The sequence below is a fragment of the Sarcophilus harrisii genome, chromosome 2 (genome assembly GCF_902635505.1).
Source record: "Sarcophilus harrisii chromosome 2, mSarHar1.11, whole genome shotgun sequence".
Lineage (NCBI taxonomy): Eukaryota > Metazoa > Chordata > Mammalia > Dasyuromorphia > Dasyuridae > Sarcophilus > Sarcophilus harrisii.
In genome coordinates this window covers 629,306,871-629,321,290 of record NC_045427.1, presented here as the reverse complement: position 1 = coordinate 629,321,290, position 14,420 = coordinate 629,306,871, and the positions used below count along the sequence as shown (strand labels likewise).

The window sequence follows — 14,420 nt, the reverse complement described above, 5'->3', positions numbered from 1 at the left end:
CCGGGGGCTGCGGGCATATGCACTTGTCCCTATAGCCTCCAAACGGGCGGGCTTGGCTTTTTGCTTCTACCAACTAACATGTTGGAAGAGTTACTAGTGGTAGAAGAATCCAATCCAAAAGTGCCTGGTCCCCCATGAAGGTGGGCCTGGGGCTCCCATCCCAATGAGGCAAGGGGTTGTTCAGGGGGCGCACAGCGGTGGGGGAGACATGGCGGCAGCGCTAGCCACCCTGGATGGGGGTGGGGGCGTAATCGCCCTTGGGCTCCAGCTGTGCTCTGGGGACGGGACTGATATCTGAGAACCTCCACTTTCAATCAGGGGCTTCTTATGCTACAACCTGGAAGTGTAAATGAAAAGATTCCATATGCAGACTAGATGTGATTTACACTTAAAAACATTTAAATATAAATTAAGCTATAACTTAAGATACAACCAAAAAAGGGGACACTCAGCAGCAGTTCCTTGTGCTGAACACATACATACATACTATACATACACACACAGGACACCCCAAACACGAGGCCATTAAAGCGATGCCATTTTCATTGTGCCAACTTTACATTCATCAGTTTGCTAGTCCGCACACGCCACATCACGCTGTCTGGCACTGCACTCCCGCTCTGGGGCCCTCGTCGTCTTCTTCATACGCTTCCGCGCTGTGGCGCCAGTTTTGTTCGCTGGGGTTAAATTCCTTGAGTTCTACTTGATCCATGTCATCCGTGATTCTTATTTTTTGTCGCGGCGGAAGTAAAGCTTCTAACTGAGGCAATTTTTCTTGGGGGAGCCAGTGCTTTTCAGGAAAGATAACCTACATGTTGAGGGGGGAAAGTCCATATAAATGGAGGGGAAAAGGATGTCACTGGAACAAATTTCTTGTCATAAGAGGAAACACTTACCAAGAACTGTATGATGAGAGAGCCTTTCTCTAATGGTGCTTTATAGATGGGCATGCCTTCATTACGTACACATTTCAAGTCACCATGCTTTATCACTTCACCTGCCCATGAGAGGTTGGTTTTATTAGGAACGATTAATCTCTAACTCCACAATCCATCTGAATACAACCTCCATAATCAGATGTCAGTGATGGGAAAGGGGAGGAGGGCTTACAGCCTTGCGCACATATAATGTACCAGAAAATCTGCAAGACTGGGAAACTTTAGCCACACCAGCACCTTTCATGAATATTCAGAGACAAAGCTTTATGAACTTCTGCGCTGCCCGTTAGAATGGCGGCGAGGTTGAGAACAGGGTCAGCCGTCTGAGAAAGGCTGGATATAGAAGCTGCCGAGATAACCCTAAGTACCTCACAGTGAAGGGGGCCCTCCCAAGAAACCGTTTCTTTGCATAACACATCTCAAGGACACGTTTTTGTGAGTGTTTTCCCCTGTGCATCTGGCCTTCCAAAAGTCTAACCACATATTTCATCCACGTGCTCTAGGGAGGGGGTTAGAGGATACAATATTAAGCCTCTGAATTCGGCCTAGGGTAATAGTGATGGTCACTAAGAGTTCCCACAAGCATACAAGAGGAAAGAAACAACAGGGCTCCTAACAAAGTAATGCAAGAGGATCGGTCTCCTTGTTAGATGAGCAAAGGTGATTGTGCTGTAAATGCTAGTAGTATACACACCAGCAGTGAAGCCTCATGTGGATGGATAAAATTCAGTCTAAAAACACTTTGGAAAATAACTACTGTGGATATGATTTTTTAAAAAATCTCAATTTCTAGTAGTTTGATTATATGAATTGGAGGCACCTTTGGGATGTTTTCTACCTCTCATCCAGGTGGAAAAGCCTTTGACAAGATCCCCATCACCAAAGGGCCATCTGATGTAAGGCAAGAGGGACTATTAGCCCTTAAGTAAGCAAATTATTCTTTCTAGAGCCAAAAGCCACTACCCCATCTGTAACTATAGAGAAAGCAAGCAGGGGACCTCCAACTGTGGCCTGAGGACCAAATGTAGCCTCTGCTGTTTCTGTCCAGCCATTTTGCTAATAAGATGTTTGTTTTTTAAAAGCATCAAGGGTACAGTTAACTTAAAGTCTACTTAAACTTCTAGATATTTCTTCCACATAAATACATAAATACTGTTCAAGTCAGGTTTGCCCCAAATCATTTCCTTGTAAAAATATACTGCTCTGGGATTTACTTTTACTTACAAAACTAATGTGTCAAAAATTGTAATTTAAAAAAACCCAACTCCAAGAAACTAATGTCCATATGAATTGAGGAATAAAACCAAATATTAGCATGGAAACAATGTGGTTTCCTATAGAGTAGAAGCTGGATATCTTACAGAATCAGAATACATCACAGAAATCCTACCTTAACTATTGTTAGAATACCTGTGACATGTTCCCAGGAAATGATTCCTTACTTAAGAGACTTGTGCTGGGAATGGTAACATATAACATATAGAAAAAGCTACTCTAGAAATGGCACCAGGTATTCTTGCTGTCTGAGTAAAGAGTAAAAAATGTTGAGAATTAAAATTCTGTCCTACCTTCATTTTTCCAACCCCAAAATACCTCCAAAGTTGTCATTTTGTGTGTGACAAGCTTGGTCCTCTTTTAATTTTATGGCTTGTGTAGTTTTGGAGAAGAAGGGATAAGAAGGGTGGGGGCCTGTTACTGTAGGGTGGGCATCACTATAATAATGAACATGAATAATTTAACAAGGAGAAATATAGGAAAGAAAGGAGGAAAGATGAATTCGATCCCCAGGAAATACAAGATTTCCGTGCGGGGAGATTTCCAAACTTTTAAATAGCTTATTTCTTTAAATATTGAAACCTGATTTTTAGCATTTCTGATGAAAATTTTTTTTAAATGGTCATTCTTTTTTAAAATTACTTTCTTTAAGGAACACTGAACACAACCCTTTATAACTTGAGATCCCATTAAGAGACAAATACAGTAAGATTTTAGGCTTCATTTAGACACATTGAGCCAAGTGTAGACTAACCCCAAGATTATTGTAGTTTTTGAGTTCTTGTATCTGTTTAGCTTTTCCATCTGTATTCAGTAGGTCTGTTAACTTCTTACTGCTAATATTGTGATTACTTCTAGCAGTGTGCCCTTCTCCCTATTCCGATTTACTCTGAACTTAAGAACTAGATAGCTGGAACTTGCTAGAATTATGTCTTGGTTCTTTACTGTGTCAGTCTGGGAAGGTCACAAGACCCTAGACAAGACCCTAGATGGATACATCTGAGTGTAAATGAAATCTTACTGTAGAAGGAAAGGAGAGAGATGTGAGGATCTGGAGAAATACAAGAAAGAAATGGGAGAGAAAACAGAAAAGAAGAAAGAGAAGGATGAGAGAATTCTGGTAAGCAGTTGTCTGTCTTTGTGGGCTCAAGTCTAGACATTTTTTCTGCTCTTCTACCTGCTTCTATATCAGTCTCAGCAGCAGCAGCAGTTTCACTAAGTTGTCCTGGCACTGCTCCTGGGCCTGCTGGGGGAGGGACCTCTTGGACCCCAGCCTTCTCACTTGAGGTTTCAGTGCCCCTGAGCCAGGCCCCACGATAATAGGGACCACAGGGCATCTGGCTCCTGGAGGGAGTGGTTCAGACCCGCCAACTGCTTGGAAGCCTAGGATCACCCACACTGTGTTTGGGGGAGAACCGATGACAGAATGGGAGAAGAGATGAGAGAGGGTCCCTGGAGAGGGGCCCGTCGGTTCTGATCGTCCCATCCGTTGTCACTCTCAGTTCTGAGCTGCAAGACGGCATTACCCAGTTGGGGTTCTGACTGCCATTTCACTTGTCCTCTTTCTCTAACCCTTGATCCTTAACATGAAGACTGATCTAAATGGTATGGACCACCCCATTAACTAACCAAGGGGAAAATCATCCCGACCAAGGTAACACCAGACAGAAAACCTGTTTAAAAAAGACTCCAGAACCTCTCCTCTGAACCCTTCGCACTAAGCCTTGTGACCCATTTGCATAGGCTCAGCAGGATATGGAAGCCAGTTCAAAATAAACTAAAATGTACGCTCAGGGCCCGGGGAGGTGAGAGCGTGTGGAAGGATCAGTCTTACCACCCAGGGTTGTTTGGAAACAAAAACGTGGCCTGATGTCAGTAGTGAGTCTTCTGGTGAGGAAGACCAAAAACGGGTGGGGGAAGGGCAGCAAGGGAGCTGTCGGCTGAAGCTGAAGGGGACCCGGCAGGTGAACATAGGGAGCACAAAAGAGCAACATTTACCTACCCGCCAAGCTCACCTGACTTAGAAGTTATTACAAGAGTTCGATTATCCAGAGTTTTTATCGTCTTTTTGAAACCACATAAAGCTTCAGTGAGCTGAATTTTCATTTTCATTATCAAGTCATGGCCTCTTCTCTGAAAGACACCATGATCCTTCTGATCAAGCACAATGATGACATCACCAGGCTCCAGCTCAGGCTCCTGATCTCCTTCTCCATGAAACATAATCTTTTGTCCATCTTTCATACCTAGGAAACATCATCCCTCATTGATTAACCATTTTCTCAAATACCCTATTTTTTGTAAGACTTTTTTCAAGGAGGGGTGGAAGGGGATAAACATTTGTATCGCCCCTACTGTTACCTGCTGCTCACTGTGCTGAACACTTAAATACCATTTCATCTTCTTGGGAGGGAGTGCTATTATCCCCATTTTACAGTTGAGGAAACCAAAGCAGACAGAAGTGACTTGACAGCTAGTAAGTGTCTGATTTGACCTCGAGGCCTCCCTCTGTCTTTGGGCTCAGTTCTGTCCACTGGGCCTCCCTGATTCTAGGCCCAGGTCTGTCCACTGGGCCTCCCTGACTCCAAGGCCAGGGTCTATCCACTGAGCCTTCAGGGGCATCTCTTTAGCACACCCTCTATAGAAGGGCACGGGGATTCTCACTGCCTCTTTTCAGATGAAGTTTTGCCATAAAGCGCGGCCATGCAGCCCCATCAGCCCAGTCGTGGGTAGGACTAACGTGTACGTCTGCCGTTTGGGTTTGTTCTCAGGGCTCCCAATCCTCCTTTTGGGATATGTGTGGGTGTACCTGACACTAATGGGGGTAAGCGCCTTGCTCAGGGTCCCTCAGCTGTCTGTGTCCAGTGTCTGAGGCCAGATTTGGGGTTGGTCCTCCCACCTCCGGGGCTGTGCTTTAGCCCCTGAACCACCTAGCTGCTCTGACACTTACTCCCCAGCACAGTAGTGCTGTAGTGCTGACGTGCAGGCAGAGGTCATTTATCTTTAAGGGCAGCACTGGACTTTCTGTTCCTGAGTTTTCTACTTTCTTCAGTATTTGGCTTCGGTAGAATTTCTTTTTATAGAAGGTATTCTTACATCGAGTGGGCCTTTCTTTTGTGGTTTGAAGGAGTGGTGATGTTGCCCAATAGACATCAAGAAAGGCACTGGGACGAGCGGATGGAACAGGAAGGAGCTAGTGGAGAGAGGCAGCTTCCGGGAGCCAAGGGAAAGAAATCTAAGATCATTCCCCAAGCACTTGGAGGCAGAAGAGGGAGAAATGCTATAGGAAGTCAGCTCTGGAACGGGGGGTGGGGTTCTGGTCACCTGGACTTGTCTAAGCTCATGACTGGGTCAGAAAAGTGGGAGGACAGACCGACTACCGCTATTCACAAAAAAGTCCTGGTGTCTGTGAGAGCTACAAGAAGCATTCATGGCACTGCAAGGAAAACCTGACAAAATCTCCACCAGACTTTATTTCTCCATCTCGTGTTTAACTGGCTCAGGGCAGAACCTTCCGTGACGATGGGGTTTGAGTCCTCGGGTCCTCGGAGCCGACTTGGACGGCCGATCAGTGGGGAAAGAAAGTCGGGAGTGGGGTTGGGAGGCAGATGGCCTCTTGGGGGCCTCACCTTTTTCTATGTGAACTTCTATAATTTTTTTCTCTCTTACAACTTTACAGCCATTACAGTTCTCACACCGGTCCTTGGGGTTGATGCGTTCACCTTGGCCTTTACATTCTAGACACACTGTTTGAATCTGCTGGACCATTCCTGGCCCAATCTGCTGGATGTGAATTTGCATTCCTCTCCCTTTGCAGATGGGGCACTTTTCAACGGATCCCTTTTTCCCACCAATTCCTAGGGAAAGCAAAACAAAAATGAAATTTATGATCTCCTCAGAGTTAATCAGAGCAAAAAAATCTGAGTTATGGGGAGTGGTCACAATTATATTTTGACTGTTCCTTTGAAAATATTGCATACAGAATGAAATGGAAGACCCAAGTTAAAGAAACAAACTGCCTAAAATAGCTATATAAAGCTGAACAAAATACTTTCTTTTGGTCTGACATATTTTGAAAACCACCCTTGAAATTAGGTTTTTTTGTTGTTGTTCAGGCAGTTTTCCATCATGTCCATTTCTTCCTGACTCTATTTTTTATTTATTTTTTTTTTTGGGGGGGGGGGAGTTTCTTGAGAGAGATAGTGGTCTGTCATTTCCTTCTCAATTTACAAGGTTTACAGAGCCAGTAAGTGTCTGACTGCCAGATTTTGAACTCTGGAAGATGAGTAGTCTTGACTCTGGGGTGTAGCTCTCATTTGCTGCTCCCCACCCCTCAGTTTTTTTGGTTTAAAAAAAACTGAGGGACATTTTTTAAATTTGTATAAATAAACACAAACTTTAAATAGCATAAATTTCAGTTTGGCAGTAGTAAAGTAAATTTAAATGCAAGTGAGTGTGTATGTGGTGTTTCAACTTTATTACTTTACAACATATATACATTTGACTAAATACTGGGATGTATTCCTCTCCTCCCCCTCCCCCAATTCATTACCTTCACATTTTTCACAAATTACATTTTTCTGGAGTGCTAGTTTCCTTGTAACTCCATTATATATGTCTTCGAGCGTTACAGACAACTGATGCACGACATTTTTGCCTTTCAAGAAAAAGTACATAAATGTAAGGGCAAATTCATTAGGAAACCTCATCATTCAAACTTAATATGAATCACCCTAAAAAAGGCCAATGTTTTTATCTCATCTCATGTTTTTCTTCAGCCAACCATGGGAATAAACTCAGAATTTTTCCATCTCTATATTTCTGTGAATTAAGCTCTTCTAGTCACTTTTTTGAATCCCACATCTTAGTTTTAGCTAAAAATTAAAACTACGTTGTAAGTTAATTTCTTAGAGCAAATCTGAGTGAGGTCATCCTGTGACTTAATGTAAAATATTAAATCAACATAAACAGCATTTAAAGAAGGAATCCACAAAATCCTAATAAACACTTAGTTGCAAGTTTATTTCAGGAAAGTAAAAACCAGACTTCCTAAATCACCAAAGAAGATTTTTTTTTTTTAGCATGTGAAATATATGTTAAGTCTTAATGAATCTATCATTTATCATTTACTTCTCAGTCACATTTTTATAAATTTTTAAAAGCTTAATAATAGTTTTGTAGGAAGCAAAGAATTATCACAGGTTAAAGGAAATGTACCCTAACATTATTTGGGATGTAGTACATTACAATAGTTCTAATTTAAAAGATATATTTTAATTTTTAGCATTCTTTTCAACTGATAATCCAACTCTATTAGTAAATGAACAAGTGAAAATAAGTACACTTTTATAAATGTCTGACTTATTGAAGGTCAAATATTCAAGGCCACAATCAAAAAAAGTTAAAAAGGTTTCTGAGCAGTTTTTTTTTTAAAGAGTCATAATTGCTAAATAATTCTAATGAATTGGTAATTGTTTTTCCCAGCTGTAAATTAGATTATAAATGGATTAATTGAAGGCTAGAAGGGAAGTGGAATAAGAGGATATGGTACACTGAGAAATAGCAGAGACACCATCCAGAAACAAATTACTATGAAAAGCTTTAATCTGGGGCCCACTTAGTGTACCCCCAACAACGTATTTCCATAACTACTGAAGGCATACTGAATTATCCCACTCTATAATAATCCAAGCTCACAAACTGGTTTACTTCTTCCATCAGAAGTAAAGGGGGGGTGGGGTGGGAGAAGCTTCAGTTAGAATTTTCACCTTGCAGAATACCTCATTCCCCAGTAAAAGATCAATGAGACTTTATTTTCTACCCTGAAAACAAGATGGGCAGAGCTCAGCAACCAGGAAAGCTAACTGAAGTAAAGCAGCATTTATTTAAGCAACAGATAGGTACCAGGAATTATGCTAAGCAACTGATTGTGTTGGTATATGGGCAAGACTTTTTAAAACAGTCACCACCACAACAAACTCCTAGTGGAGAGGAAGGGAAGAAGGCTATCTGGTTTCTAAGCAATTCTTTGCTAACAGAGGTTTGTAACCTTCTTTGGGGGGAAGGGTGGTACTGACACTGGCAAGCTGATGACAACCTATGGACTGATTTTCCCAAAATAATATTTGTTGTTTATATTTGGAATTGACGAAAATGTAAAATCTCATTTGTTAGTGAAAATAAAAAATATACTTCTTGTCTCATCCAAGTTCACAGCTCCCCACCAAAATCTATTCTTGTACTCCCACAATGCTTGATCTAAAAGGAGTATTTTAATCTCCATGTTAGTAAACCAAAGAATACCTAATAATCTAAATATAAAACATCCTATTTCTTATACTTAATATTACCCATAATAAAGTGATTAGAAGATAATAGATACCATCTATTTTGTTATAATTCATTTAATATATGGATACTATATTATAATTTATATAATTTATTATTATATACTATTATATAAAAATACAAAGAAGTTCAGTTATTACCAACTCAAATTGAGTGGTATAGGAAAGGGCCCTTGTATGTTTAATTCTGGCCAATTTAAGACTTTTAACCTTGGGGGGGGAAAACCCAGAAACCATTTACCTCTTCTCTCTCTGGTCATCCGCCCTCCACCGCCAAAGAACATGTCAAAAATGTCCATGGGTGATGAGAAGTTGCCGCTTGTGGTGCCTCCTTCTTTAATAGCCTGCTCCCCACCCTGGTCATAAATTTCCCTTTTCTTTACATCTGAAAGTACTTCATAAGCCTGGGAGATGAGTTTAAACTTGGAAATAAAAACAATAAAAATAAGCAGAGACTGAGTTGAACAGCTGAGTAAAAGCAGTTTTGCTATTCCAAAAACAGTAAGCTTGTTTGTGACCAATTTTTCAAGCATCAGATTACATAAATTTGGTGTCACATTATACAATATTTAAATATACTTGTGAGTTTTGTACCTTCAAAAATGTTGTACATTATTTCTTTAAGGAAGTAGCTATTATCGGCCCCCTTTTGCATTTAGGTGATCCACGTAGCACCTTAAGGAACCTAAAGAGAATCAGGACTATGGAACTGAAACTCAGGTCAAGATGCCCTCAAAAACTGGTGAGTCTCATGTTCACAATGACAAAGTTCATCATAAAAATCATAATGAAAAACATTAAATGACTCCTGGTAAGAATGAGGCTGAGGCTTACAACTTGGATAGTTCTAGTATCTTAACTCACTTTTTTTTTCCACTGTACTTAACAGTTAAGTGCTTTGATAAGTTTGCCCTTCAAACCACTAGTAATTTGTTATTTAAAGGCAAAAGTATCAAGAAGTTCACACTTTTAAAACTTCTTGTTTAGTGTGAATTTTAAAACAAGCCCAAACATGTTAAAGTCTACAAAGACAGAAAAGAGGGCTGTGCAAGAAATGGAACTTTTTACACATTTTCAAAGTATTTTAAATTGAGCATTAAAGAGTAACAACTTTCCTGCTTATCTATCTTCTAGCACTAGACAGTCTAAATCTCATGGCCAAAGAGACAGACAGTAAAACTGGCCCCAGCAGCATCAGTGTTGAGCCCCACCCAGTAACAGGTCTGAAGCCTAGAAAAGCTGACTATTACATCACAGGTACTATATATTCTGATCCCCCAAGCTAGGCTGCCAGGTCTGGGTGCTTGTAAAGTCTGTACAAAGGGCTTGACCACCAAGCACAGCTTCTAAGCAATGTGGACGCTTAGCAACGGCCCACAACAAGACACAATGAGAAGACCCAAGGCTCCCCTGCCCTGGAAGAGGGAGGCACGGAGGGCTTATTCTTATTGAACTGTCACCAATAAAAACAAAAACCCAAAGAAACCGAATTGGGGACACCTGCGGGCTTCACAATTATTCCTCACCACGAGAACTTTGGGACACTGTAATCTCCCTTGTGGAAACCCCCACTCCTTCTTTTTGGGCTTTTCTATTCACTACAAGTGCTAGTCTGCTACTCACTTTTCCCTTCTTTCGTGACATGAGGGTCTGGACTAGGACTTCTCTAACACGTAATGTTCTTGCCTGTTTTCTCCACTAAGATATAGCAGCAGCACCATTTTGTGCTTTCCACTTAAGCTTTTAAAGCTTAGAAAAGTGACATTGGTTGTGGAATGTGAGGACTAGTGTTCCAATTCCAACTCTTATTTTATTACTACCTGCATTATTTATCTATCTTTAGGGCAAATTCCCTTTATTATCTGTAAAAAATAAGGTTTGGCAAGCCAGTCTCTTTCAACTCAATCTATGATTCTCTTCCCTACTCATAAGAGTAGGACAAACTGGAAAGGACATGCTGGTCCCTTCTTCCTTGCCGCCCCCTCCCCCCAAGTCAGAACCTTATTTAAACCTAACCCAGTAAGATAAACTTGGGTAAATTAGGCCATAGATCAGCCTGGAGGGGGTGGTGGTGGTGGTGGTACACAATGTCTTATAGTTAAATAAAATTGATTTTTAAGTCCTTAAGCCTACTGGTACATAGACTGCAACATTCAATTACGAAAATATTCTAGTATAGCCAAAGAATCATATAAACATCATAAAACAACCTGCACAAATGTTTCCTTAGCAACCCAAGTGTCCACCGTTAACCCATAAAGCAATGATCAGCACTGCCCTCAATACATTTGCTTTTCATTAAGCAGGGATAGGTATAACTCCAAAGAGGTGGGACCTCCATGATGTCCATTCACAGAATGGGAATTATGAGAGTTTTAGAGAATTAACATAGGGACTTGCTTTCCATTAGCAGGGATAAGTATAATTCAAAAGAGGTGAGATCTCTGAGATATCTATTCACAGTAATGAGAATTAATTTAGTGAATGGGCAAAGCTCAAGGGAAAGAACACATTCTCTTTGGTGGGGAGGAGAAGAAGGGACTAATATGGAGCTGTACACATAGGAAAGATTTCTTTAAGAGGAAGGGTTTTAAGCTGAAGATGAATTTATAAGGTATGAGAGACCTGGAAGGAGTAAATGGGCCCAGGAAATGGAAGAACTGAGGCCAGCAAGAAAGGCTTAATATATGTAAGGAGGCTGGAGTCAGCTTGCACAGATGACCTGAAATGCCAGGCAGGTTAAGGATTCTATTTTTTAATCTTGTAGGCAATGAGGTTTTTGATCTGAGGATTGATAAGGACTAAATTATGTGTTGTGGAAAAAGCAATCTAATTTAAGACGACCATTTTGGAAAATTACAACTCGGTTTGCTTATAAAGCCTTTAAGAATCTTGAATCACATTTTCCAAGAACAAGAAATAAGATCATTGGGGATGCTGACAGCATCTAGAGAGTTGACTAGCAAGCAGCAAATGAGACCTTAAAATGACCCACGTAAGACAAAGAGAAAATTAGATGTCCTCTAAATTTAGATGAGAATGAACATAAGTGGACAAGGACAAATGGCCTAACAGCAAGTATTTTAAACTTGTGACGATGGCTGCCTTTCACATAAAACACATGGAGCTAAATATAAATACTCGATGATCATTGCCCCGGCAAATGCTCTGAAGCAGCTCCCACTTTGAAATGAATAAGGTAACAGGTATTTTGATACCAGGGTTGTTTCCATAGGTACTAAACAGAAGCCCATGGTTAACCACGGCCAGTTAGCCTGCTTAAAAGTGTCCTCCTGAGCCATCCAGGGCACAGGGCTCCAGACCAAAGGAGAGTCTGACCATGGTGTGCCTTTCTCCAGAAATTCTGCGTTTGGTTGCTATCTATTTTCTTTCAAGGGACAGTAAGCATTAAAAGTGTGAAATCCGGCCCTGCTACAAAAAGGGTTCCTCCTTCAGCTCATTTGTTTGAGAAGAGAGGTCTCTGGATCGCCCAGGTGGAAAGCGAAGGGAAGCGGCCCCATCCTGAACTTAGCAGAAAACTTTTGCCCCGGGTCAGTTGCCTCTCAGACAAGATCACCGGCTCCACCCCCTCACCTCATCGGGGCTAGTGAGAGCACCCATTTCTAGCTTTAACCCGACTACAAACGGGTCACTAAGTCAGCTCCGGGACCCAAAAGGGTCACCAAGCCAGCCCCGGGTCCCAAACAGATCACTAATCCAGTCCTGGGACCTAAACAGGTCCCAAAGCCGACTCCGGGACCCAAAAGAATAATTAGCAAGCCCCGGGACTCAAACGGAACCCAAACACGTCACTAACCGAGCCCCGGGACCTAAACGGGTCCCAAAGCCAGCCCCGAGACCCAAACGTGTCACTAAGCCAGCCCCGGGCCGTAAACGGGTCACTAAACCAGTCTCAGCATCTCCCTCCCCCTTCCCCCCTCCGGGAGCAGGGATTCAATGTAACAGGCGTGCAACTCTGGGATTTCTGGTTCTCATTTTTACACCTGGCAAAATGGGGGGTGGGGGGTGGGTACTGGCAGGTGCCTCCTGGGTGAGCAGAGAGAACCTAGCTAAGTACATTTGCCCGGGCTTAATTACTCGCCGAGCCCTGTGCCGAACATTAACGTATCTTATACATGAGGTTACTGTTAAGACTTTGAAGGTTTTCTTGGCTACTCTATCCGTTTATAAACGTTTGTGAAAAGTTGCATTTCCGCTGCTTTGATGAGCCATCAACGAGGAGGCCGGCCCCTCTCCACTCATCCTCTCGGTTTTGCCAAGGTGACAGCTCTGACCCCGGCAGAGCCAGCGCGGCTACTCCCGTGGAGGAAAAAAAAGATCGTTGGCCCCAGCAGTTCTGCACCTTAAGAAATGCTTGCTAGGGCTGACAGTTACCGGTTGTCCGGGGCCGTCCCGGCGCCCACAGACCACGATTAAACGCTGCCTGCTTCTGAGAAAAGTTCCTTCCCTCTCCCCTTGGCGGGTCTGGGCCTCCGGCGCCCAGTGCCCACCGCTCCGGCGGGGCTCCCGTTTCGGGGGTCTCAATAACTAAATATTCTTCCCCGTCAACTTTCAACGCCCAGGGCCCGGGCGCGGGACGCCGGCGGAGGCCGGGTCCTCTCCAGCCCTCTCCTTGGTCCTCTCCTCCACCCGGCCGGGGGCAGGACCCCCGAGGGGGGGGGCATCGCACCTCCCCACCTCACCCCTCACCTTCTCGCCTTCGTCCGGGTTCTTATCCGGGTGGTACTTAAGTGCCAGCTTCCGATATGCTTTCTTGATCTCCTCCTGGGGGGCGCTGGGCTTCACCCCCAAGATGTCATAATACTCAGTCTCCTTGACCATCTTGGGGCTGCGGGAAGGGGCGGGGGGGTCAGGCGGACGAAGGAGCCCCGAGGGGCCGGGGAGGGACGGGCCGGACGGCTGAGGAGGAGGAGGCGGCGGCGGCGGCTGCCCTCGGGGCACGGACAGCGACCGCCCTCGGACCCCGAGTCGGTCTGTCCGCAGCCCCAGCTAGCTCGGGCCCCGGCCCCGCCCGCAGCCGCAGATCCCCGGGCTCCTGGCAGCGGCCGCGGCCCCCCGCCCGAGGACGGCCCCAGCTGTCGCGCTCGCCTCCCCACCCGCCCCTGTCCCGTGCCTGTACACACACGGCCCCGGGGCTCCTCCGCGGCGGCTTTTATGGGTCGCCGGCGGAAGGTTCCTCCGCGCTCCGGTGACGCCACAGTGCCCTAGAACGTTCGCGGAGGTTCCCGCGGGCGGAGGAGCTTCGGCCAGGGTTGGGGAGAGGTTCCCTCCCCTTCCCCCGCAAGGATTTCCCTCCTCCCCCCGGGGTCTCCCTCCTCCCCGGGACTCCCGCTCCCCTGGACACGCCTTCCTCCGGGGAATCTCCCTCCCCGGGACACTCCCCTTCCCTTGGGGGACCCCTGTTCCCGCTGAGGACCCCTCTCCCCCTTGGGACTCCCTGGGACCCTCGTTCCTTCCAGAGACCCCTTCCCCTCCTCGGAGTCCCCGAGTCCCCCTCCTTTCCCTCCCCCCCCCCCCCCCCGTTTCCCCCCCCCCCCAGACCTCCCTTTCCCTCCGGGCCGTACTTCCCCCTCCCCGGCTTCCCGCCCTCCTCACTCAGGTTCCTCGGGGGTTTCCGTTCGTCCTTCCGCCTCCCCCGAGGTCCAGTTCTGCCCGCCGCCCCGGGCCATATCTGCGGCCTCGGGCGGCTTGGCTGCGGTGTCGGCGATAGCGGAGAGCGGGCAGGGGCCCGGGGCCTCAGGTCGGCGGGGCCGGGAGCCACGAGGAGGTGGGGACGGAGCGGAAGGCGACGGCTGCTCGGGCGGCGGCTGGGGGCCGCGGGCCGGGCGGGCCGGGCGGG

At 45.1% G+C, this 14,420-nt stretch overlaps 1 protein-coding gene across 3 annotated transcripts; it reads right to left on the bottom strand.

The window, feature by feature from the left end:
- Positions 1–515: 515 nt before the first annotated feature.
- Positions 516–14,396, bottom strand: DNAJA4 (DnaJ heat shock protein family (Hsp40) member A4). Of its 3 annotated transcripts, XM_031956773.1 has the most exons (8): positions 14,177–14,396; positions 13,271–13,409; positions 8,802–8,982; positions 6,766–6,870; positions 5,843–6,070; positions 4,229–4,459; positions 897–997; positions 526–808 (listed from the first exon to the last, which is right to left on the bottom strand). In XM_031956773.1, exons 1-8 carry the CDS (start codon positions 14,248–14,250, stop codon positions 593–595), a joined length of 1,275 nt encoding a protein of 424 aa, XP_031812633.1. In that variant the 5' UTR covers positions 14,251–14,396; the 3' UTR covers positions 526–592. The 3 variants fall into 3 exon arrangements, with proteins under 3 accessions (XP_023350701.1, XP_031812633.1, XP_023350661.1); XM_023494893.2 differs by lacking the exons at positions 13,271–13,409; positions 14,177–14,396 and adding an exon at positions 9,155–9,755; XM_023494933.2 differs by lacking the exons at positions 8,802–8,982; positions 14,177–14,396 and having other exon boundaries at positions 516–808; positions 13,271–13,390.
- Between the last annotated feature and the right edge of the window lie 24 nt (positions 14,397–14,420).